Genomic DNA, 25,525 nt, shown 5'->3' with positions numbered 1-25,525 from the left:
GCCAAGGGTTAAAAGGCACCAAGCTGGATTCCTAGAGAGGAGAGAGAAGCTCCTGAGCCGAAGCCCCTCCCGGCCAAGTGTCTCCTCCGCACGTGCATCGCTGGTCTCTTGGGAATCCGGTGGGTCTCTGCTCTTCTTGCCTAGGGTGCCATGGGGCGAGGGGGGGGCGGGTCCCAGGGCTGCAGGGCTGCAGGGGGGGCAGGGAGGGCCTTCTCAGCCCATGCACGGGGGGGGGGCAGGGAGCAGAGGGTCCTGCCCCCTTCCTTCTCTCCTGGGGGGCTCCTTCTGCAAGAGGGGGGGGGCAGCTGTCCCTCTGCTCCGCCCCCTCTGGGCTCTCTTCTTGCAAAGGGTGCCATGGGGCGAAGGGGGGCAGGGGGCGGGCTGCTCGGCTCATGCAGCAGGGGGACCCCCAAGTCCGGGGGGCAAGGAGGCTCTCTGCAAAGCCCGGGAGGGGGGAGCCCACAGGACGCCTGCAGCTCTTCTTCCTTGGCCCTTGGGGGGGGGGCTGCAAAGGAACCCAGTTCAAAGAATTGATCACCAGCAGGAGTTGCAGCCCGGCAGAAACATTCGGACTTAAAATATCTGCAAAAAATAAAAGGGAACACCTGACCTATGCAAGAAAGAAAGAAAGTCTGTGGGAAGATGGGGGGGGGGGCAGAGAAGAGAAGGCGCTTCTTGGTGCGGTGCAGAGTCAAGCCTGCGGAACTCCCTGCTGCCCCAGGAGGCCAGGCTGGGACCAGGGCAGGGAGGAGGAGGAGGGGGGGCTCTGCTTGGCTTCTTGTCTCCCCAGAGATGCTGCTGAATCCCAGTTGCTGGAAGGAAGCGCAGGGGGAGAGAGGGGCTCTTGCGCCCCAGTCCTGCTGGGGGGCTTCCCATTCAGGCCCCATTGGGAACAGGAGGGGGGACTCCAGAGGGGCCCACTGGCCTCATCCTGCAGGGCTCCCCTTCTGCTCCGATGCTGAGCTCCTCAGGAGGAGGGAAGCTTCCCCACCGCCTCCCGAGAATCAGGCAAGGGAGATATCGGGACTCCGGGCTGACACTCTTGTGCCCATTCAGACATGCAGCCGCTCAGGTGTTCAGGGGATCTTTAGGACTGAACAGAAAGCCCTGCTGAGAAGCCCTGGAGGTCTCCCCATCCAAGGAAACTGAGGCTGGAAAGAGGAGCAGGATCCCTTGGGAAGCCTCTCTCAGGGATGCTGGAGTTGAGATTCCTGCATGGCAGCGGGTTGGGCTGGATGACCCTCCGGAGCCCCTTCCAAACCTACCGCTCTCTGACCCCAGAGCCATTGGAGGATGGAAGTTTTTAAATGTTTATTTATATGTTGGCAGCCTCCCAGAGTGGCTGGGGGAACCCAGTCAGATGGGTGGGGTATAAATAGTATAATAATAATAATTATGGAATAGGATGGTGCTATATTCATTTGAGAAATGTTGGAGGGTATGCAGTCCGGCAGTCAATTGTCTTTTGAAAGATCTGGACTTTCAACAATCTTTTTGTCTGCCTCGCATAATTAAAAATTAAAATCCTGCCTTTGCTCTGCTAAGTACTTTGCAGCATGGAAATGATGATGATAAGTCTTCAATAATAATAATAATAATTCCACTGCATCATTTTCTTTTCTTTTTTAATATTTTCTTTTAAAGATTTCTGGTTTACCTTTTGCATTCATACCAATATAACAAAACAATATACAGTATTTTGGAGGTTCTCGACCCCTGGACTTCCCCCCTCCCCCTCGACACTATTTTCTCTGTGCTCGGCTGAGGTGCCTGTGGCTCAGCTATTCATGCCTGTTGCTTGGGAACCAGGACTCCTGGTTCCTACATTTAATAATAATAATAATAATAATAATAATAATAATATTTATTCCCCACCCATCTGAGTAGGTTTCCCCAGCCACTCTGGGCAACTTATTCTGCTGGGCTAAGTCATTACCTAAAAGTATTTGCACATCTATCTCATCCCAGACTTCTCTTGGGGGGGTTATTGGTTTTTGTTGTTTTTATTATATATTTTGTCTTTTTAATATTGTGATTTTATGTTCTGAGCACCCTGAGACCTGTGGGTATAGGATGGTATACAAATTAAACAAATTAATTTGATAAATTTGATCAGCAATTGTTGAATTGAGCCTCACCATAATGCTACATATTTTTATTAATGTGTTTGTAAGTTGTCCCTGCAGCTATGAATGATAACAAAGGCACTAGAGGACTAATCTGCATATTATTATTATTATTATTATTATTATTATTATTTTAAAAATCTGAAGTTCACAAGCTAAGAAACTGCTTTCTTTGGTGGCTGATAGTATAACTTGTCTTCCCATCCTTGATGGAACTGTCTCCTCTTAAACAAAATCTGAGCCAACATTTTAAGAAACCGCACCAGAGTTTCTGAGCTCCTCTAGGCAGCTTCCAAATGCAAGAATTATCAGATTAAAGACATCTCTATTCATGTCTGTGAATGTGGGTTCTGGCTGACACAAGTGGGAATAGTTCCTGTCATTTCATAAAATGAAAATCAATTAAATGAACAAGATAATAATCATAGCTCCTGCCTCCTTTGCCTCAGCCTCCAGGCCACCATTTCCCTGCCAGAGTCTGGCCTCTCTTTGCACCATCTTGGCCTGGATTCAAGTCCCCTCAGCTCCTCCTCCTGGGCTGCCATTATTCTTCTTTTTACTATTAATTGAATTTGTAGACCTCCCCATAACTCTCTCTCCGGCCAGCTCTGCTCCGCTTGACCAGAGTCTCTGGGCTGAACTGATTATTTCCGTTTTCTCCCCTTTGGGACAATTCAAGACCAAACAGAAAGGCTTCTTCTTGGCATTTGGGAATAATTTCTCCCTCTTCCCTGAGGGAATTCATTTCTCCCTTCTCTGCCCTCAGCTGCATCTCTTCTGCCTGAGGGACATTTCTTTTGGGGCCTCTTTTCTAGGCCTCACTTTCTGCATCTTCCGCCTGAGTTTTGGCTCACAATATTTGACGTTTTCTCTTCAGCGCAGCCTCTTTTTCCTTGTCCCCCTTTTTCTGAATCTGTTTCCTTCCAAGCCTGAGCTTCTCTGTCAGGTTTTGGCTTCCTCCATTTTGTCTCCTGACTGAAATTCCCTCAGAGGTTTTTCCCTCCGTTTCTGCTTCTGCCGGACTCTCTCTTCCCTTCAGGAGTCCTGGCTCACGGTGGGGCCTTCTCCTCTCAGAACTCTCTTTCCCTCACAAAATAGACAACTTTCTGTAGTAATTCATTCTCCTCCTGAGTTATACTTCCTGTCATGACTCTTCCACCATTTGAGGCAAATCCCAGTGGTGTAGCGTGGGGGTGCAGGGGGGGCCGGCCGCACCGGGCGCAACACCTGGGGGTTAGGGTTAGGGGGCGCAAATCCACGGGTTGGGGGCGCAAATGACTTGCCTTGCCCCGGGTGCTGACAACCCAGGCTACGCCACTGGCAAACCCTCCAACTCTCTAGGACTCCTATAGATAGATAGATATATTAACCACCACAAGTTCTCTAAGGGATGCTTGGAGACTCAGGGAGACGTTGAACGGATAAGAAAGGTTTTAATTACAAAACCAAGTTGGTAAAACAAAAAAGGGTCAGGAGTTGTGTCCTTTCAGAAAACAGTGAACTTATTAATGACACTAAACCTAAAGAACTTTCAGGCCTTAAAACAAATTAGTAAATGCACAGCTTTTCTTGAACTTCCCTTGCTAAAAACCAGTAGTTCCACTTCAGGTTCCTAGAAGAGGAGGTGAAATGCTTCACTCGGTTCCTCTTTCCTCCCTCTCATTCCTTTACTCAGTTATGGGTTAAATCCTTTGGACGCAGCACAGCCTCCTTCTCTGCTTAAAACGGGGGCTCCCTTTCCCTCACTCCCCCTCTCTCTTGGCAGTCCCACTCCTCAGGGGTTTCCAGATAGCAAGGCATATATGGCTCTGCGGGGGTTAAGCTGTGTAACACTACTATTAATAATAATAATAATAATAATAACCCATGCTTCCCCTTAAGTTCCCAGGGAAGAGGACACCATTAAAACCATTTAAAACAAGTTGCAGTGACAGAAAGAAACTGATTACAGATAGGTAGCCGTGTTGGTCTGCCATGGTCAAAACAAAATAAAAAAATTCCTTCCAGTAGCACCTTAAAGACCAACTGAGTTAGTTCCAAGAAAGTTAGTTCTCAGAAAGAAACTGAGTTGTGCTTTATTTGCTTTTTAGCACTTTCCCTCCCACAGGAACCTTGGCCTCATGCATGTGGCCCTCAGGGGCTTGGCCAGATCAGCATTTGGCCCTCAGGAAAAGAAAAAGGGATCCCACCCCAGGAGTCTGTCTGGAGATGTTGGAGATGCAAAGTGCTAGAAGCAGAAATGTGCCCTGACGTGGGGCTGGGAGGGAGAGCAACTCTTGAGGAGCCCAGGATGAGGACCCTCAATAGAGACTAGTGTCCACACTTGGAACAAATGATTCACTTCTCCATCACTGTTGTGCTTCTATCCCTGGGCTGAAAACACTGAGAGGCAGGAGCCACCAGGCTCATTCGTCCGACAAAAATCTCTTCCGTTGCCTCCACTTTTGGCCTGGTCAGTTGCCTTCCAGGAGAGCAAGAGGATTTCTTCTTCTTCTGCATTCTTCTTCCTTTCCTTCTTAAATAAAGCTCAGAGTCCTGCCTGTGATGTACTCATACTCTGGTTCCTAGCAAGACTCATCCACATTTGCTCAGGGGACCTTCTTCTTCTGCTGACCGTGTGCCAATTTCATAACAGAACAATATATTTCCTTTGCAGTATCTGCCAGCACCTCTAAATCAGACAGGCAGAACTTGGCCAAGGAAGAACTGGATTCCTTCCTAAAGATGGATGAGGAAGACTCAGCTGGCCCTGGAGCAGGAAGAGGCCATGGCATTGTCAGTGGGAGCAGCAAGGGATTCTGGGAAATCTCTGGGCAGAAGATCCTGGGAGAGGAGGACACCCTTTGCTCAGAGGTGCAGAGCCAGCAGTTGAGGCAGTTCTGCTCCCAGGAGACTGAAGGACCACGAGAGGTTTGCAGCCAACTCTACCGCTTTGACCATCAATGGATGAAGCCGGAAAGGCACACGAAAGCTGAGATGCTGGACCTGGTGATCTTGGAGCAGTTCCTGGCTGTCCTTCCAGCGGAGATGGAGAGCTGGGTGAGGGAATGCGGAGCGGAGACCAGTTCCCAGGCAGTGGCCCTGGCCGAAGGTTTCCTCCTGAGTCAGGCAGAGGAGAGGAAGCAGGTGAGACTTTCCTCTGGATGCTCCCAAGGGGCTCCAAACAGGAGGGAGAAGATCCCTAAATCCCATCCTTTTTTGGAAAGTATGCAAGTGCTATATTGGACATCCCTAAAGATTTTGCTCCTGCCATTCCTTTTTTAATAGTTCTCATTATTTGTTTGAATCCTTGTTGCTCTTACAGGGAAAGGATCTTTTTGCAGAAACAGGTCCTGATTCCTCTGAGGCAGAGAGGACTTCGTTGGACACCAAAGAGAAGCCGCTGGGTAAGGAGAAAGGAAGTTCTTCTTCTTTTGATTCCATTCTGTTGATTCTGAAACTAATCTTTTGGGAGAAGCCACTTGGGGTGAAGAACCCAAAGGAGAGATGTATTTAAACATAACTAAAATATGAAATGGGCACAAACTCCCAAATGCACCTCTGAGAGAAGCATCCTGCACTCCTGTCTCCCCACTTCCCTTTGTCTCTCGCAGGTGAAAGGAGGATGCCAGCAAGACCTCCTCCTCCATCTCTTCATCCTGGTGGAGGGGAAGCAGCCGCTGAGGAACCAGATCAGGTAGGAAGAAGAAGTCTGGGGGGGGGGGGAGAGGATGGGGGGGGGGAGAGACAGCGTTTCTGAGACAGAACAAATCTTTCCCCTCATTGCTTCTGTCAAAGCTGCCCTTAACAAAGGCTGAAAATGCCATTAATGAAGGTCTATGCACTGAGTAACCCCTTCACCTTAACTCTAATGTCACTAGAATTATTCATTATAAATTGTCTTTAGGACATTTGGAGAGTCTTTCCATCCCAGAACAACACACAGGGAGAGGAGAGAAGGATTCTTCCATTTGGCAAACTGGGACGCTTGCATAGACATAGTGATCTGAATAAAACAAGGTGGAGTTCCACCCATTTTCACTAAGATTCATACCCATCATTAAAATGCACTATGAAAGAATTCCATTAAAGCATTAAAATAAGAACTAATAATCCAAATGTGCAGCAGACCAATCCAATTAAAACAACCCAGGCAGGAAGCAAAAGAGCAACATGCAGGAAATAATCTTTATGCTCCCTAAGAGAAGGATATTTTTCTTTCAGAGCTCAGTTTCTTTTGAAGATGTCGCTGTTTGTTTCACGGCTGAGGAGTGGGCGTTGCTGGATCCTGCCCAGAGAGCTCTGCATAAGGAAGTCATGGAGGAGACTTGGAGGACCATGATCTCTCTGGGTAAAGTTCCCTCGTGGGTCATCATCTCTGTTTTGGAATTCAACAGATATTTCTCTGGGACAAACCTCCCATATTTGGATGGTTCCCAACGTTGCCACCCAGAGCACCTGGGATTCTCACACCCCCACAGCTCACCTGGCATGGAGGGCTGGGGACTGTTTGGTCTGCGAATATTGTTCCTCCGCTTCTGCCTTTTTGCCCAAGGATCAGGATGTGGATGGGCTTTCTGCGTGTTTTGAACCAATCAGTTGTTCCATATCCAGTTCTAACTGTAGCTTCTGGCTTTGGAACAGTTCCTTCCTTCCTTCCTTCCTTCCTTCCTTCCTTCCTTCCTTCCTTCCGTTGTAAAGCTGTGGACTTTTCTTCATCTACTGCTGTCTTAGGGTCCCCCCCGCAACAGATTCTGTCCATTCTCTCACCTGCAGTCTCTCTCAAACCTCGCCAGCCATTCTGCACATTTCGTCTCTTAGTTGCTGGTTATGACATATCAAAAATCAAAAGGCATTCCGTGTTATTTTTGCTATAATTTACTAATTATGATCTATTAGTTCTCCTCCCTTGACCGTTTCTGCTTATCTGCACTTATAAAAAATTACCATCAGTTTTCAGTCTGTTCTGCATTGGAAAAACAAACAGACAAAGGGGATTTACGAACAGTGTAGCTTTGAAGTTAAAGGCAAAGTTTCAGAACTATATATTCATGTTAATATTTTGAAATCACCAGTACTTAGTTTTGAGCTTATTTGAGATATTTCCCACACCTATTTAGAATTCTGTCATTACCCAGCAGTTTAATTGTCCCCTGCACGCTAGGTAATTGGTAGGTAGAGAATCCAATTCATATTCAAATATACCTCTGACCTTGCAGATGGAGTTGGTTCAATGATTGAGCCAAAGAAATTTCATCCCAAACAAGAACAGGCTTTTTGAATCTGAATTTCCCATAAATATGTCAGTGAATGTCAGTCAGCAAAGGCAGTGAACTCTGCTGTAAGACTTCCCATCTAACTCCCTTCAGATCTTCATTGATCACAAATGTTCATTGGCATTATTCAAAAACTGGGAACTCCATTTCTTTCTTGGGCTCTGATCTGTTCCTCTCTTTGTTGCAGGTGGTGATGAATTAGAAATTAAGAACAAGGGACAACAGGACAAAATCCACACAGTGGCGAAGCCATATCAAGATTTGGAGTGTGGAGAAAACTTCAGTCAGGGCTCAAATGCCACTTCCCATCAAAGAAATCCTGTTGGGAAGAAACCCTTTCAGTGCTTAGAATGTGGGAAGAGCTTCAGTGACAGCAGCAATCTCGCCTCCCATCAAAGAATTCATACAGGGGAGAAACCATTTCATTGCTTGGAATGTGGAAAGAGCTTCAATCACAGTTCACATCTCAAAGCCCATAAAAGAATTCATACTGGGGAGAAACCATATCAATGCTTGGAATGTGGGAAGAGCTTTAGTCAGAGCAGCCCTCTCACTTCTCATTTAAGAATTCATACAGGGGAGAAACCATATCAATGTTTGGAGTGTGGAAAGAGCTTCAGTCGGAAGAATAGTCTTACTTCCCATCAGAGAATTCATACAGGAGAGAAACCATATCAGTGCTTGGAATGTGAGAAGTGCTTTACTACAAGAAGAGACTTTCATCAACATAAGAGAATTCACAGTGGGGAGAAACCATATCAGTGCTTGGAGTGTGGGAAGAGCTTCAGTCAGAGGGCCAATCTTACGTCCCATCAAAGAATTCATACAGGAGAGAAACCATATCATTGTTTGGAATGTGGGAAGAGCTTCAGCCGTAGCTCTTATCTCACTTCCCATCGAATAATTCATACATGGGAGAAACCATATCAGTGCTTGGAATGTGGAAAATTCTTCACTACAAGCAGATACTTCCGTCTACATCAGAGGATCCACAGTGGTGAAAAACCATATCAGTGCTTGGAATGTGGGAAGTTCTTCACTACAAGCAGATACTTCCGTCGACATCGGAGTATTCACAGTGGAGAGAAACCATACCAGTGTGTGGAATGTGGAAAGAGCTTTTCCAGGAAGGACAGTCTTACCTCTCATCAAAGAATTCATACAGGGGAGAAGCCGTATCAGTGCCTGGAATGCGGAAAGTGCTTTGCTGTAAGAAAAGAGTTATGGCGACATAGGAGAATTCACACTGGGGAGAAACCATTTCAGTGCCAAGAGTACGGAAAGAGATTCACCTTCAAGCAAACTCTCACTTTCCACGAAAGAACTCACAGCGGGGAAAATCCTGGAGTTATAGAATAGTAGCTTTAGGAGGAATCTTGAGGGTCATCTAGTCTAACCAGTGCAATGCATCTTCTTGATGTTTAATAAGATTCTTCTTTCTTGTTATGTTCTTGTGCGGTCACATGGTTCTTCATCTCCTTTTCAATCACTGTGAGTAGGTTAGGCTCCCCAAGGCTGTCCAGTGAGCTTCATGGCCAAGGAGGGATTTGAACCCAGGTCTCCCAGGGTATAGTCGAATCCTCTAGGCCAGGGGTGGTCAACTTCCAAGAGACTGCGATCTACTCACAGATTAAAAAACTGGCAGTGATCTACCCCCATTTTAAGGGGTTCAGGTCAAAGCCCCATTTTTAGGGGGTTTGGGAGGCATAAGTTGGTTGGCTTTTGGGGGGGCGCAACATTTTTACATTATTTTGGGGTCAAAGAGAAACAGTAGCTCACCGAAGGATGACAGTGGGGCAGGGCAAGGTAGCGATCAACAACGATCTACCAAAACCTCGCTATCAACCTGTTGGACATCCCTGCTCTAGGCAATATACTGCACTGGCTCTCCCATGAGACTCTTAGAAATTGTTTGTGCATGTCTGGTGTTTGTATTTAAAGCTGTATACTCCTCTAGCAAAGTAATTTATGTAATCATAGTAAATCAACTAATATATTATAATAGATTTAAGGTAATATTAGCTGGGGGGAAGGGCTGTTGATTGGCTGAGAGTTTGGAAGTGTGTTTAAGTAAGTACAACTTAACAATCAGGCCTTTGGCCAATTAAATGTTATCCTTTTAAGTCTCTTTGTGGGACGAGAATATTGGTATGTTTCATTTTTGTTTTTATTATGTACCGTATTTTTCGCTCCATAAGGCGCACCTAGTTTTTAGAGGAGGAAAACACGGAAAAAAATATTTTGAATCAAATGTTGTACTAAACTATTTAAAGCAGCAAAGCGGGCGGCTCCTGTCCACTTTGCTGCTTTGAAGCGAGCCTCAGAGGAGGGAAGGAAGGGGAACCATGGCTTATCTAAGTCCAGTTAATAATGCTGAGCCTGACTTTATATGCATCTCAAAGCCCTTGACATATATACATTATAATGACAAGCTGAGATAGGCCTCCTGCAGAGGGGCAGGGGAGGAGAAGGGAGGGAGCCATCATAGCTCAATGGGGAGAGCATGGAGAAGATCCCAAGTTCAGTCCTTGAAAGCTTCTCCGGACAGGGCTGAGGGTGGGTCTCCTGAAACCCCGGCGAGCCTCTGCCCATCTACAAAGACAAAACTGAGCTCAATGGGCTCAGGGGTCCTGACTGGTACAGGGAAGGTCCCTCTGTTCCTGTTTAAATTAGCCCTTTCTTCATAACCATGAGGACTACAATCTTAGTTTGTTTTTAAAGGGAACAGCTGTAAACTCAGTGGCTTTGCATGCAGAACACCACACGTTCAATCCCCGGCTTCTCCAGGCCTGAAACTCTGGCAAACTGCTGCCAGTCAGTGTTGCCATTAATAATAATAATAATAATAAATTTTATTTATATCCCGCCCTCCCCAGCCGAAGCCGGGCTCAGGGCGGCTAACAACAATCAACAATCAAACAATCAGATATTCACACATTCTAAAAATATTACATTATAAAAATCAATTAAAATCAAATTAATGGCAACTAATTAAGCAAGATTCTAAGCAGGTTGCCAGAGGAGGGAGTCAGACTGTGCCCTGACCAAAGGCCTGGTGGAACAACTCTGTCTTGCAGGCCCTGCGGAAGGATGTCAGGTCCCGCAGGGCCCTAGTCTCTTGTGACAGAGCGTTCCACCAGATTGGAGCCGCAGCCGAGAAGGCCCTGGCTCTAGTTGAGGCCAGCCTAACCTCTCTGAGGCCTGGGACCTTGAGGATGTTAGTATTTGCAGACCGTAGGTTTCTCTGTGGGGCATACCAGGAGAGGCGGTCCGGTAGGTACGAGGGTCCTAGGCCGTATAGGGCTTTAAAGGTTAAAACCAGCACCTTAAACCTGATCCTGTACTCCACCGGGAGCCAGTGCAGCTGGTATAGTACCGGTTGAATGTGATCTCGCAGCGAAGACCCCATAAGGAGTCTCGCCGCGGCATTCTGCACCCGCTGGAGTTTCTGGGTCAGTCTTAAGGGCAGCCCCACGTAGAGCGAGTTACAATAATCCAGTCTGGAGGTGACCGTCGCATGGATCACAGTGGCTAGGTCAGGGCGATAGAGATAAGGGGCCAACTGCTTAGCTTGGCGGAGATGAAAAAATGCCGCCTTTGTTATAGCTGTAATCTGCGCCTCCATAGAGAGGGAGGTATCGAAGATTACACCCAAACTCTTAACGGACGGTGCTGGCACTAATTGCACCCCCGCAAGAGATGGGAGTTGCCCCCTCAATCCCATATCATCCCGCCCCAGCCAGAGGACCTCTGTCTTCGAAGGATTTAACTTCAACCGGCTCCCACGTAACCATCCAGCCACAGCTTCCAGACATCTCGCCAGTGTATCGGGGGCCGAGTCAGGATGGCCATCCATCAACAGATAGAGTTGGGTGTCATCGGCATACTGATGGCAACCCAGCCCAAAACTCCGGACAAGCTGGGCGAGGGGGCGCATAAAGATGTTAAAAAGCATCGGGGAGAGAATCGCACCCTGAGGCACTCCACACACCAAGGAGTGGCACGATGATAATTCCCCCCCGAGCGCCACCCTCTGTCCCCGACCAGAGAGAAACGAGCGCAGCCATTGAAGGACTGTGCCCTGGATCCCCACGTCGGCAAGGCGGTGGTCCAGGAGTTCGTGATCGACCATGTCGAAGGCTGCTGACAGATCTAGAAGAATCAGCAGCCCCGACCCGCCTCGATCCAGCTGCCTACGGAGATCATCTGTTAGGGCGACCAGAGCCGTCTCGGTCCCATGACCAGCACGGAAGCCGGACTGGAATGGATCCAGAGCAGATGTTTCATCCAGAAACCTACCAAGCTGTTCAGCAACCGCTCTCTCAATCACCTTACCCAGGAATGGAAGATTCGAGACCGGGCGGTAATTGGATAGATCTAAGGGATCTAATGATGTTTTCTTTAAGAGCGGACGCACCACTGCCTCCTTCAGTTCCCCTGGGAATATCCCGGTGCCAAGGGACAAATTGATGATATCCCCCAGGGGGGCCCGCACCTCGTCTGGACATGCTCTAATCAGCCATGACGGGCACGGGTCAAGAGGACAGGTGGTGGGCTTTCCAGCTTGGAGGAGTCTGTCCACATCGGCTGGAGATATCCGGTCAAAATGGTCCAATACTGGACCCGAGGACAGTCGAGGGGCCTCCAGTTCCTTTATTGTATCCAAATTGGCAGGGAGGTCATGGCGGAGCAACAGGACCTTCTCCGCAAAAAAGCTCGCAAATGCCTCACAGCTGTGTGTCAGATTGTTATTTAAATTTGGCTGTCCTTCAAGGGACGTTAAAGACCGAATTATACTAAATAATTGCGCCGGGCGAGAGCTAACGGATGCAATGGAGGCCGAGAAGTAAGACTTCTTAGCGGCCTTCACAGCCATCTCATAGGTTTTCATAAAAACCCTATAAGATGTTCTTGAGGCTCCGTCACGGGCACCCCGCCATACTCGCTCTAGCCGTCTGAGGTCCCGCTTCATTTTCCGAAGCTCCTCGGTAAACCAGGGAGCCCGGTTTCTGCGGGGTCGCAGAGGGCGCTTAGGTGCGATCTCATCGATGGCTGCCAGGAGCTGGGTATTCCAGCCCTCAACAAGCTCAGTCAATGAGTCGCCAGGGAGAGCAAGGTCCCGCAAGGCTTGACGGAATCTATCAGGGTCCATCAGCCTCACACATTACTAAGCTAGATGGAGTGGTGGGTCCGACTCCTTATAAGGCAGCTTCCTAGGTTCCCATTTATGCTTCAGATTTGAGTGTGAGGCTTGCTGTCCCGTTTAGTGTGGCGAGGGTGGTTCTTTGCACATCTGGAAGACGACTGTCACCTCCCATCACCCTCTTGAAGGTGCTTTTTACAGCTCAGGCCAAAGGGCAGGCAGACACAGCATCTGTAGACTGTAGCATCCTGAATAAAGGGAGGGGGAATTCCCCTTGCAGCCAAAGGGTTGTTTGAGGCCACCACGAAAGAGCTGATCTTAAGCTTGAAACCAGGACTTGCTCTTTAACCATGCTGCTCCTCCAGCTGCCAATGCCATCCATGTGTGAATATCAAGCGTGGGTTGTGTCCAGGAACCTGGGAGGATTTCTTTCACGTGTGTGCATGTTTTCGTCTTTAAATAAACAGCCCATGCAAGTTCCCAGCTCTTATGGCCATCGAGATTAGCCTGGCTGTCTCAGTGGAAATCTGGGGAGGCTGAGGTGATCTTTCAGTGGTCAAAGTGTGGTTTTGTCTTCCTGCCCGACGTCTATTTCCTGCCCTCTTTCCCCCCTGCACCCTGCTTCAAAGCAAGCCATGGAGGAGGGAAGGAAGCGGAGCCATGGATCCTCTGCTCGCAACTGCAGCAGATTCCCTCTGCTTTGAAGCAGGAAAGTGGGAGAGGAGCTGCTCCCCTCCCTCTTTCCTGCTTCAAAGAGAGCCCGGGAGGAGAGAATCTGCTGCCGTCGCTAGCGGAGGATCCATGGTCCCCTTCCTTCCCTCCTCCATAGTTGCTTTGAAGCAGGAAAGTGGGAGAGGAGCTGCTTACAACCGCTTACACGCTTACGGGTGTAAGCGGCTCCCCTTCCACTTTGCCAGAAAATGGGGAATTGTGGTTACATCCTCAACAGAAGCTGAGTACTGTGCATTAGCAGAACTATGTAACAAAATGAAATATTATGTACAGATCCACAATGACTTAGGTGTGAAATGTAATTATCCAGTACAAGAGGGGGAGGATAATCAAGCAGTAATCTCATTGGTGGGTTCTGAGCAGTCTAAAGGTAAAACAAAACATATTGAAATTAAATATCAGAATGTAAAAGAAAATGTGAAAGAAAACCTGATAACGTTGAAGTATTGTGCAAGTAAGCAAAACACTGCAGACATTTTTTACAAAAGCTGTCACGTTTGAAAAACATGCAGAACTGGTCACAATGCTGGGAATTGTATTACATGATATGTGAATATGTTTGTATATGTTTCATAATCCTGTATCTGTTTCTGTTCAAGTGAGAAGGGGTGTTAGGAATACATTCTTTAAAGAAGCAGATAAGGTTCCTTTAAGTTAGAAAGCATTCCAGAAGTTTCTTCAATGCGTGGGAGTGCCAGCTTAACTGGAGTCAGCTGGAAATGCAGTTGAAAGGAGAAGACAGGAGTGCCTGGCGTGCTCTGGTCCAGGGGGTCGCGAAGAGTCAGACACGACTAAACGACTAAACAACAACAAATGAGTTTGCAATTTGAGGCAGGAGGAGAGGACACATACGTTGATACTATGAGTTTGCAGTATCAGGACTGTTTATCATAAGATTAAAAGTATACCATGCCAATGAAGGAGAAGAACTGTAAATAGTTTTGTAAATAGTAGCAACTAACATGTTTGTAGTAGCTGAAAATGTTTGCATAAAGTAATTCTTCACTGTGCATTTGAGTGTGTCTGCAGTTCTGTCGTCTGCCGCCAGGGAAACTGCTAGAGCTTTGGGAAGCAGTTATAGTCAGTAACCTCTAATACCCTGTTCGATCATAATATACATTTTGAAATTCCATACATAAATATCTGTGTGATGAAGCTCCCAGATTTTGATAGAGCTCAACAGCACACCTTCGGCCCCAGGGATTCAAATCCCCCCCACAGCACACTTTGCATGGATGTTTGTAAAGGCTGTTTGCTAAACATAATAAACCAAACGGACTCACTTTGCATGGAGGGCCATCTACTGATTTGTTGTGAATATGCTTCCTCCAGTTATGCCTTTTTAAACAAGGATCAGGCTGGTCCGAACTGCCCAGTCCTTTTTAAAATGTGGGCTTCAGAGTGGTTAGGGAAATGGAAGTAGCTTCTGGCAGATTTGTTTTATTTTGGCTGTATGTTTCTGGTTGACCCAAAAAGATGGCTGGCATAAGAGGTGGAGCAGATTTCATAGCTGGGCCAAACAAAATCCATCCCAGAAAATAGGCTTTTCAAATCTCAGGTTGCCATAAAGATGTCCCTGGATGCCTGTCAACAAAGGCAATGAACTCTGAAGTAACACCCTCTGGTCTAACTCCTCTCAGTTCTTCCTCTCACAAGCGTTAATGAGCATTTTTCAATAATTGGCAGCTTCATATCTTCCTGATGCTCTGATTCATCTCTCATTTCATTGCCGCTGGTGATAAATTGGAAATTGAGAGCAAAGGAAACCATGAAAAAATCTACATGAGGAAGCCATATGAATATTCAGAGAGTGGAGCGAACTTCACTCAGAGCTCCCATTCTACTTCTGATAAAAGAAATCCCTTTGGGATGAAACCATTTAAGTGCCTGGAATGTGGAAAGAGCTTCACCCACAAGGAAAGTCTCACTTCCCACCAAATAATTCATACAGGGCAGAAATTACATCAGTCCTTAGAATGCACATTGGGCCTTCCTGCAAGAAGAGCGCTTCTGTGACATCGGAGAATTCACAATGGGGGGGAAACCATTTCAATGCCAAGAGTGCGGAAAGAGCTTCACCTTGAAGCAAACACTCACTTCCCATCAAAGAATTCATATGACGGAGACACCCTAATAGTGCTTGAAATGTGGAAAAAGCTTCACCTGGAATGAAAGTTTCACTTCCCATCAAATAACTTGCAGCAGGGAATGTAATAGAGTTATAAGATTGTAGTATTGGAAGGGATGCTGAGGATCATCTAGTCCAATCCCTGGCAATGTTGTGATGTAGTGCCTGGTCCTTAAGGTTGCCCAGTGATCTTCATGGCTGAGAAGGGAAGCCAGATTTAAAATTATATTATGAGGCGTCCTATCTCTGCTGGCTAAAGGAATGGATAACATTGAAAAGTACAGATATTTTAGACCTGGAAGGTCACGATAATAGATTTGGAATAGATTTGGATTGCATGCATATTTATGATATGAGAAGACCAAAGACATTTTATTTGTAAAATCTAATAAAAAATACTTATAAAAAAGAGAATGGATTTTAATACTACTACTAAGGTAAAGGTAAAGGACCCCATGGCAGTTAAGTCAGTTGACTATGGGGTTGCGGCGCTCATCTCGCTTTCAGGCTGAGGGAGCCGGCGTTTGTCCACAGATAGCCAGGATGACTAAACTGCTTCTGGCGCAATGGAACACCGTGGCAGAAACCAGAGTGCACGGAAATGCCATTTACCTTCCCGCCACAGCGGTACCTATTTATCTACTTGCACTGGCGTGCTTTCAAACTGCTAGGTTGGCAGGAGCTGGGACAGAGTGAAGGGAGCTCACCCCATTGCAGGGATTTGAACCGCTGACCTTCTGATCGGCAAGTGCAAGATGCTCAGTGGTTTAGACCACAGCGCCACCCGCCACCTACTACTACTACTAATAATTGTGTTGTTGTTGTTAAATTTATACCCCACCCATCTGGCTGGGTTTCCTGAGCCACTCTGGGAGCCTTACAGTACATATAAAAAATTATAAAACATCAAAAACTAAAAACTTCCTGATACAGGACTGCCTTCAGATTTCTTCTAAAAGTTGTGTAGTTCTTTATCTCCTTGACACCTGAAGGGAGGGTGTTCCACAGGGCAGGTGCCACTGCTGAGAAGGCCCTCTGCCTGGTTCCCTATAACCTCACTTCTCGCAGTGAGGGAAGCAGCAGAAGACCTTTGGAGCTGGACCTCAGTGTCTGGGCTGGACGATGGGGGTGGAGACGCTCCTTCAGATATACTGGGCCAAGACTGTTTAGGGCTTTAAAGGTCAGCACCAACATTTTGAATTGTGCTCGGGAACATACTGGGAGCCAATGAAGATCCTTTAGGACCAGAGTTACATGGTCCCGATGCCCACTCCCAGTCATCAGTCTAGCTGTAGAGTGCATGGCAGTAGTCCAAGCAGGAGATAACTAGAGCATGCACCTCTCTGGTGAGGCAGACTGCGGACAGGGAGGGTCTCATCCTGCATCCCAGATGGAGCTGGTAGACAGCTGCCCTGGACACGGTGTTGACCAGCATCATCCAGGTCTTGCCCTCAACGAGACTCTGGGAAGTTGTGCCTGCATTTGTGTCTGCTTAAAATTTGACCAACTTCCAGCTGGTCAACATCCTTCTTTAATTGCTTTGCCCAGAACTGGACACAGTATTCCAGGTGTGGCTTAACCAAGGTGGAACAGAGTGGGACTGTAACTTCCCTTGATCTGGACACTGGACTTCTGTGGACGCTGCCTAGAATAGCATTCACTTTTTCCCCAGCTGCATCACACTGTGAACTCAGGTTGAGCTTCTGGTCCACCAAGACCCCTAACATCTTTTTCACATGCACTACTAGTAAGGCAGGCGTCCCCCATCCTATAGTTGTGCATCTGGTTCTTCCTGCCTAAGTGCAGAATCTGACCTTTGTCCCTATGGAAATTCATTTTGCTTGCTTGCCCCCAGTTCTCCAATCTGTAAATGGTCATCTTGAATCCCGATTCTGTCCTTTGTGCCTTCCCTCCCAGTTTGGTGTCATCTGCAAACTGGATGAGCATCCCCTCAACTCCTCCATCCAAGATCGACAGATGGAGCCACACCAGGCCCCGGACAGAGCCCTGCAGCCCCCCCCCCCCCGGTCACCAATCTATGGCGTAACCTCATGGGGGGTACAGTCGCCTCTCCGCATGAAGGATGTTTGAGGAGTTGGAAAAGGGTCAGAAAAGGGCTGCCAAAATGATCCAGGCAGACTTTGCTATGAAGAAAGGTTGCAGCCTCTGGGGCTCTTTAGAGCAGTGCTTCCCAATTAGCTAATTACTGGGTCCCCCCCCCCCAATTTCCAAAAGCCAAGCCTGGCCTAGAGAAAGTGGATGGAGAGTTGCATCTCCTGGCAGTGGAACTCAAAGACATCCAAGGAGTCGGGATGTTGGAAGATTCAAGACAGGTAAAATTAAACGCAAGGCAGAGTTCACCTGCGGAACTCCCCGGCACAGGACACCAGAGGGAGAGGGAGAGAGGGGGGCGCTGGCTTGCCAAGGGTTAAAAGGGATAGAGCTGGATTCCTAGAGAGGAGAGGGGGGTCGGGGGGGGGGAGAAGCTCCCTCTCCCAAGCCCCTCCCCCTCCCTCCCGCCTGCCTAAAAGGGAGGAGGGGCCTTTGTCTCTCTCTTCTGCACGTGCTGCCTCCATGGCGCCTCCGGGAAGCCGGTGAGTCTCTGCAGTGGGGAGAAGAGGGGGGTCCCCGGGATGCAGGGGGGTCCAGTTGCTGGAAGGAAGCGCAGGGGGAGAGAGGGGCTCTTGCTCCCCAGTCCTGCAGATGTTCCGATATTTGGGGTACCAAATGTGAGCCCCTTGAATTGGGCCAGGAAAACTGGCCAATAAAGCAGCTGTTTGAGAGGGGAATTAGATGTGTTCTCTAGGTTGTGGGGCTTCAGTGAGGAGGGGGCCCCCATGGATGCCCCCTGGAGCTCCTTGGAGAAAAGGCGGGGGGGGGGGAGAAAGACAAGGAATCAAGAGAGCATTTGGGCAGCTCCGCCTAGAGGGCACTGCCATGGCCTCCTGGGGTCCCGAGCGTGGAGGACCCAGGTCTGGTCCTCTCTCTCAGAGCTGGAAAGGGATCCTGCTAGTCACTGAGGCCACCTGAGCATAGGTTGGATCCAGGAGAAGCCCCAGACAGAGCTGGCTGTGGGGAGCTTAACTACATCACAGTATTATTATTATGGTTATGATTATCATTATCATTATTCATTACCCGCCCTTCACCGTAAGTCCCCACAGCAGTTGACAACATTAAAATGCTAATTAAAATTCAGTAATAAAACTCAATATTGCACTTGCTTCTTAGTGCTGTCCTTTGGTCCGTCCCACATGAACTTTGGCCTCACCCATTTGGCCCTCAAGGGCTTGGCCAGATCAGGATCTGACCCTCAGAACAGAGGAAAAGGGATCCCGCCCCAGCAGTCTGTCTGGAGGACGTTGGAGATGCAGTGTGCTAGAAAACGAGACAGAAGCAGAAAGGGAGAGTGCCCTGAAATGGGGGTGGGAGGGAGAGCAACTCTTGAGGAGCCCCACTCTGGCCTAGTGCCCACGTTACACTCGGAACAAATGAATCATTGTTCTGACTTCATTCCTGGGCTGAAAACACTGAAAGGCGGGAGCCACCAGGCTGATTCGTCTCACAGAAACCCCTTCATTTGCCTCCACTTTTGGCCTGGTCACTTTCCTTCCAGGAGAGCAAGAGGATTTCTTCTTCTTCTCCTTCCTTCTTCCTTCCTTCTTCAAGAAAGCTCAGAGTCTGGCATGTGGTGCGGTCCAGCCCTGGTTCCTAGCAAGACCCATCCACACTTGCTCAGGAGACCTTCTTCTTCTGACCGTGTACCAATTTCCTAAAAGCAATGTGTTTGCTTTGCAGTATTTGGCAGCACCTCTAAATCAGACAGACAGAACTTGGTCAAAGAAAAGATGGATTCCTTCCTAAAGATGGATGAGCAAGACTCAGCTGGCCCTGGAGCAGAAAGAGGCCATGGCACTGACACTGGGAGCAGTGGGGGATTCTGGGAAAGCTCCATGCAGAAGATCCTGGGTGAGGAGGACACCCTTCGCTCAGATGTGCAGAGCCAGCAGTTGAGGCAGTTCTGCTCCCAGGAGACTGAAGGACCACGAGAGGTTTGCAGCCGACTCTACCACCTTGACCATCAATGGCTGAAGCCGGAAAGGCACACGAAAGCTGAGATGCTGGACCTGGTGATCTTGGAGCAGTTCCTGGCTGTCCTTCCAGCGGAGATGGAGAGCTGGGTGAGGGAATGCGGAGCAGAGACCAGTTCCCAGGCAGTGGCCCTGGCCGAAGGTTTCCTCCTGAGTCAGGCAGAGGAGAGGAAGCAGGTGAGAGAGACTTTCCTCTGGATACTCCCAAGGGGCTCCAAACAGGAGGGAGAAGATCACTAAATCCCATCCTTTTTTTGGAATGACATTGGATACCCCTCAAGTTTTTGTCCCAGCCATTCCTTTTCTAACCCATCTCCACATTCTCTATTACAAATTCTTGTTCCTATTACAAATTCTTGTTCAGGGAAAGGATCTGTTGGCAGAAACAGGACTAGATTCCTCTGAGGCAGAGAGGACTTCGTTGGACACTAGAGAGAAGCTGCTGGGTAAGGAGAAAGGAAGTTTTATTCTTTTGATTCCATTTGGTTGATTCTGAAACTAATCTGTGGGTTCTGTCAGTGTTTTGGGGATGACATTTGGGGCCAAGAGGCCAAAGAAGATCAGATATATTTTAGCATAACTAAAATATGAAATGAGGACAAACTCCCAAATGCACCCCTGAGAGAAGCATCCTGCACTCCTGTCTCCCCACTTCCCTTTGTCTCTCGCAGGTGAAAGAAGGATGCCGGCAAGACCTCCTCCTCCATCTCTTCATCCTGGTGGAGGGGAAGCAGCGGCTGAGGAACTGGATCAGGTAGGGGGAAGGAGCTATGGGGGGAAAGGGGCTGAGTAGACAGGGGGTTTCTGAGGACAAATGAATCCCCTCTTGCCTTCTATCAAAGCTGCCCTTAACATAGGCTGAAAATGCCGCTAATGAAGGTTTAGGCACTGAGGATAAAAGTAACCCCTTCACCTTAACTCTGAATGTCACTAGTATTATTCATTATAAATTGTCTTTGGGACATCTGGAGAGTCTTTCCATCCCAGAACAACACACAGGGAGAGGAGAGAGGGATTCTTCCATTTGGCAAACAGACAAATTGATCTGAATAAAACAGCGTGGATGTCAGGGGTTCAGGGAGAGAGGCGCAGATGAGGGAGGAGACAGAGAGTGAGGGGGAAGGATTCCAGAGTGACGAGGAAGAGGATGACAATGACCCAAGATTGTCCATGAGTCCGTCCAGTGAATCAGAGGACTCCCAAAAGGGAGCCCCTCTGGTCAAGCCAAGGGGAGCTAGAGGGGGAAGCAGTCAGGAGCAGGGAAACGAAGGGGGAACCCCCAGTGGGAGTTGGAGATCGGGACCGGCTGCTCCGCCGGAACGGAGTGAAGGGGGTGGAGTGACCAGTGTGTCAGAAGGAGCAGAACAGGGAGCAGAGAGGGGAAGGAGATCAGGGCAAGACGTCCTGACGGAAGGGGAGGAAAGTAGTATCGAGGGCAGTGTAACTGTCGAAGGGAAGGTCAGGAGCAACGTACGCGCGCCAAGTTCAAAATGGGAGGCGCGCGGAAATGAAGAGAGTCCTGGGGAGGAGCCTGGTCCCAAAGCCCGAAGGAGGGGGGAGGAGGCGCCAGAGGATTCAGCCTCTGGGGAGTCCCGAAGGGAGAGAACACAGGGGGGCAGAAAGACCCTGCGGAAAAGGAAAGAGAGGAAGAGGTGGACCAGTACAAGCCTCTTAAACTGGTGTAGAGGGGGGACCGACTCAGAGGGTACTTCAGCGGTCTAAGCGTAACAGACGTAGAGTCACGGAGGTCGGCTGTGAAGCTAAGAATGTTCTTCAATAAAAACTTTTGTACATAAGCCGGACTGGACTTTGGTCTCTTGTGAGCTGGGACCACGGGTGACTCTGACAGTGGAGTTCATTAAAATAAGAACCAATAATCCAAATGTGCAGAGACCAATCCAATTAAGACAACCCAGGCAGGAAGCAAAAGAGCAACGTGCAGGAAATAATCTTCATGCTGCCTAAGAGAAGGATATTATTCTTTCAGAGCTCATTTTCTTTTGAAGATGTCGCTGTTTGTTTCACGGCTGAGGAGTGGGCGTTGCTGGATCCTGCCCAGAGAGCTCTGCATAAGGAAGTCATGGAGGAGACTTGGAGGACCATGATCTCTCTGGGTAAAGTTCCCTCTTGGGTCATCATCTCTGTTTTGGAATTCAACAGATATTTCTCTGGGACAAACCTCCCATATTTGGATGGTTCCCAACGTTGCCACCCAGAGCACCTGGGATTCTCACACCCCCACAGCTCACCTGGCATGGAGGGCTGGGGACTGTTTTGTCTGCGAATATTGTTCCTCCGCTTCTGCCTTTTTGCCCAAGGATCAGGATGTGGATGGGCTTTCTGCGTGTTTTGAACCAATCAGTTGTTCCATATCCAGTTCTAACTGTAGCTTCTGGCTTTGGAACAGTTCCTTCCTTCCTTCCTTCCTTCCTTCCTTCCTTCCTTCCGTCCGTCCGTTGTAAAGCTGTGGAATTTTTTTCATCTACTGCTGTCTTAGGTTTTTCCCCCCAACAGATTCTGTCCATTCTCTCACCTGCAGTCTCTCTCAAACCTCGCCAGCCATTCTGCACATTTCGTCTCTTAGCTGCTGGTTATGACATATCAAAAATCAAAAGGCATTCGTGTTATTTTTGCTATAATTTACTAATTATGATCTATTAGTTTTTCTCCCTTGACCCTTTCTGCTTATCTGCACTTATAAAAAGTTACCGTCGGTTTTTAGTCCGTTCTGCATTGGAAAAACAAACAGACAAAGGGGATTTACGAACAGTGTAGCTTTGAAGTTAAAGGCAAAGTTTCAGAACTATATATTCATGTTAATATTTTGAAATCACCAGTAGTTAGTTTTGAGCTTTTTTGAGATATTTTCCAGACCAGTTTATAATTCTGTCATTACGCAGCAGTTTAATTCTCTCCTGCACACTAGGTAATTGGTAGGTAGAGAATCCAATTCATATTCATATATACCTCTCGCCTTGCAGATGGAGTTGGTTCGATGATTGAGCCAAAGAAATTTCATCCCAAACAAGAACAGGCTTTTGGAATCTGAATTTCCCATAAATATGTCAGTGAATGTCAGTCAGCAAAGGCAGTGAACTCTGCTGTAAGACTTCCCATCTAACTCCCTTCAGATCTTCCTTGATCACAAGTGTTCATTAGCATTTTTCAAAAACTGGGAACTCCATTTCTTTCTTAGGCTCTGATTTGTTCCTCTCTTCATTGCAGTTGATGATGAATTAGAAATTAAGAACAAGGGACAACACGACAAAATCCACACAGTGGCGAAGCCATATCAAGATTTGGAGTGTGGAGAGAACTTCAGTCAGAGCCACCATGCCACTTCCCATCAAAGAAATCCTATTGGGAAGAAACCCTTTCAGTGCTTGGAATGTGGAAAGAGCTTCAATCACAGCTCACATCTCAAAGACCATCAAAGAATTCATTCCGGGGAGAAACCATATAAGTGCTTGAAGTGTGGGAAGTCTTTTCCTACAAGCAAATGCTTCCGTCGACATCAGAGTATTCACAGCGGAGAGAAACCGTACCAGTGCGTGGAATGTGGAAAGAGCTTCTCCAGGAGGGACAGTCTCACTTCTCACCTCAGAATTCATACAGGGGAGAAACCATTTCAGTGCTTGGAATGCACAAAGTGCTTTACTACACAAAATTTATTTCATCAACATCAGAGAATTCACACTGGGGAGAAACCATTTCAGTGCCAAGAGTGTGGAAAGAGCTTCAGATGGAGAGCCCATTTCACTTCCCACCAAAGAATTCATACAGGGGAGAAACTATTTCAGTGCCTGGAATGTGAGAAGTTCTTTACTACAAGAAGAGATCTGCAACAACATAAGAGAATTCACAGTGGGGAGAAACCATATCAGTGCTTGGAGTGCGGGAAGAGCTTCAGGCGGAACGACCATCTCACTTCCCATCAAATAATTCATACAGGGGAGAAACCATTTCAGTGTGTGGAATGTGGGAAGAACTTCAATCGGAGGTCATGTCTCACTTCCCATCAAAGAATTCATACAGGGGAGAAACCATATAAGTGCTTGGACTGTGGGGAGTCTTTTCCTACAAGCAAATGCTTCCATCGACATCAGAGTATTCACAGCGGAGAGAAACCGCACCAGTGTGTGGAATGTGGAAAGAGCTTCTTCAGGAGGGACAGTCTCACTTCCCATCAAAGAATTCATACAGGGGAGAAGCCGTATCAATGCCTGGAATGTGAGAAGTGCTTTACTACAGGAAGAGACTTGCATCAACACAAGAGAATTCACACTGGGGAGAAACCATATCAGTGCTTGGAGTGTGGGAAGAGCTTCAGTCAGAGGGCCAATCTCCATTCCCATCAAAGGGTTCATACAGGGGAGAAACCATATCGGTGCATGGAATGTGGGAAGAGCTTCAGTCGGAGCTCAAGTCTCACTTCCCATACTAGAATTCACAGTGGGGAGAAACCATATCAGTGCCTGGAATGCAAGAAGAGGTTTACTACAAGCACACACTTCCGTCGACATCAGAAAATTCACACTGGGGAGAAACCATTTCAATGCCAAGAGTGTGGAAAGAGCTTCAGCCGCAGGTGTCATCTCACTTTCCACCAAAGAATTCATCCAACTGAGAATTCCGAATAGTGCTTGGAATGTGGAAGGAGATTCACCTGGAATAAATATTTCATGCCCCATGAAGCATCTGGTGGGGGCTGGGGCCATTTCACCCATCTCAAGGCCTCCACCTGCACTCTCAAAGCATCCCCACCCACCCAGTTTGCATGTGACTAGAGGTGGGCATGACCTCACCTGCCCAGGTAACAAAGAACAGGACTGGTCAGCCACCTCTCTCTCTCTCTGACTACTTTCATCAAAGAAGCAACATCTGCTCAGCCTAAGATGCCCTCTTGGCTTGCAGCCAAGAGAGGACAAAGGGACTGTCTCCTTATGGGATAGTTTCCAGGTGTGCATTACTTTTCTAAGCTAAGTCTGCCTTCTGGGATCCAATTGTGAACAGAATGTGAGTGAGTAAACTCTTTTTATACTTTTACAGAAGACTGTGTTGTGTCTTATCTTTTATGAGGGACTAAAGGGGACATTACAAATGAAACTTATGATAGAGGCTTTAGCGAGCCTGAGGAAATGCATCTGCTGTTAGCTTAAAAAGAGGAATTTTACTCAGCTAAATTGTGGAACTTGTTAACACAAGTTGGAAAGGATATAATCAAACAATATATCCTCTCCTGCATCCCTGAACATTCCCACACTAACTACCGGCTGGTTGCTCATCTCCCTTTCCTGGGCAAGGTTTTGGAGCGGGTGGTTGCGGACCAGATCCAGGGGCTCTTGGAGGAAACTGATTTTCTACATCCATTTCAATCAGGGTTTAGGTCCAGTTTTGGCCCAGAAACTGTTTTGGTGGCCCTGGATGATGACTTCTCTCAAGTGAGAGAGACACGGGAACATGTCCCTCTTAATTCCCCTCAACCTCTCAGCAGCTTTCGATACCTTCTGGAGCGGCTGTCCAAATTAGGGGTGGGTCATTCCCAGAGGGGGATGCTGGCAAATGCTTTTCAGACCTTGGCCCCTAGGAGTTGGCTGCTGTGCAGGAGACGGTGATAGCCATCAACTAGGATGGCTTTAAAAGAGGATGAGAGACATTGATGGAGGGGAGGGATATGGCTGGCCCCTCTGCTCTGCCTTCCCAGCTGGAGGCAGCCATGCTTCTGAACCGCAGTTGCTGGAAACCCCAGGAGGGGAGAAGAGGGCTCTCTTGTGGGTTTGCCATAGTGGGTATCTGGTTGGCCACTGTGAGGGCAGGAGGCGGGGCCTGTGGGGTGGATCCAGCGGCTGCCTGACTCTTCCGATTTCTCCACATTGGAGTTTAGTGTGGATTTGAAGCTCCTCCCCTCTTGCCTCAAGATAAATATAAAGGAAGGAGGGGCGGTGTGTGTGAATGGAGAGAACTTTTCCCCGCTTCTCTCCTCATCCTAGACGGTGCGGGGAGGGTCATAAATCGAAGGGCACTCAAAGGGACCCCAAGGTGTGGGAGAC

At 47.9% G+C, this 25,525-nt stretch overlaps 1 protein-coding gene and 1 long non-coding RNA gene across 2 annotated transcripts; one reads left to right on the top strand and one right to left on the bottom strand.

The window, feature by feature from the left end:
* The first annotated feature begins 54 nt into the window (after nt 1–54).
* Nucleotides 55–24,526, top strand: LOC309326732 (uncharacterized protein). Its single transcript, XM_081835687.1, has 6 exons — nt 55–119; nt 4,783–5,252; nt 5,431–5,512; nt 20,147–20,229; nt 21,463–21,589; nt 22,701–24,526. Exons 2-6 carry the CDS (start codon nt 4,851–4,853, stop codon nt 24,113–24,115), a joined length of 2,109 nt encoding a protein of 702 aa, XP_081691813.1. The 5' UTR covers nt 55–119; nt 4,783–4,850; the 3' UTR covers nt 24,116–24,526.
* Nucleotides 12,549–15,760, bottom strand: LOC309326835. Its single transcript, XR_014150362.1, has 3 exons — nt 14,049–15,760; nt 13,392–13,969; nt 12,549–13,257 (listed from the first exon to the last, which is right to left on the bottom strand). It is a non-coding gene; the product is annotated as an uncharacterized lncRNA (long non-coding RNA).
* Nucleotides 24,527–25,525: the final 999 nt, after the last annotated feature.

The sequence above is a fragment of the Podarcis erhardii genome (assembly GCF_964252035.2).
Source record: "Podarcis erhardii genome assembly, chromosome: 13".
Classification (NCBI taxonomy): Eukaryota; Metazoa; Chordata; class Lepidosauria; order Squamata; family Lacertidae; genus Podarcis; species Podarcis erhardii.
This window is presented reverse-complemented; position numbering and strand designations above follow the sequence as displayed.

Bases quoted from the DNA above. Each gene is read 5' to 3' on its own strand.
- LOC309326732 (XM_081835687.1), top strand. From the start codon at position 4,851: ATGGATGAGGAAGACTCAGCTGGCCCTGGAGCAGGAAGAGGCCATGGC. The intron at 20,230-21,462 runs GTAGGGGGAAGG...TTATTCTTTCAG, and splicing joins CGGCTGAGGAACTGGATCAG to AGCTCATTTTCTTTTGAAGA. The intron at 21,590-22,700 runs GTAAAGTTCCCT...TCTTCATTGCAG, and splicing joins GAGGACCATGATCTCTCTGG to TTGATGATGAATTAGAAATT.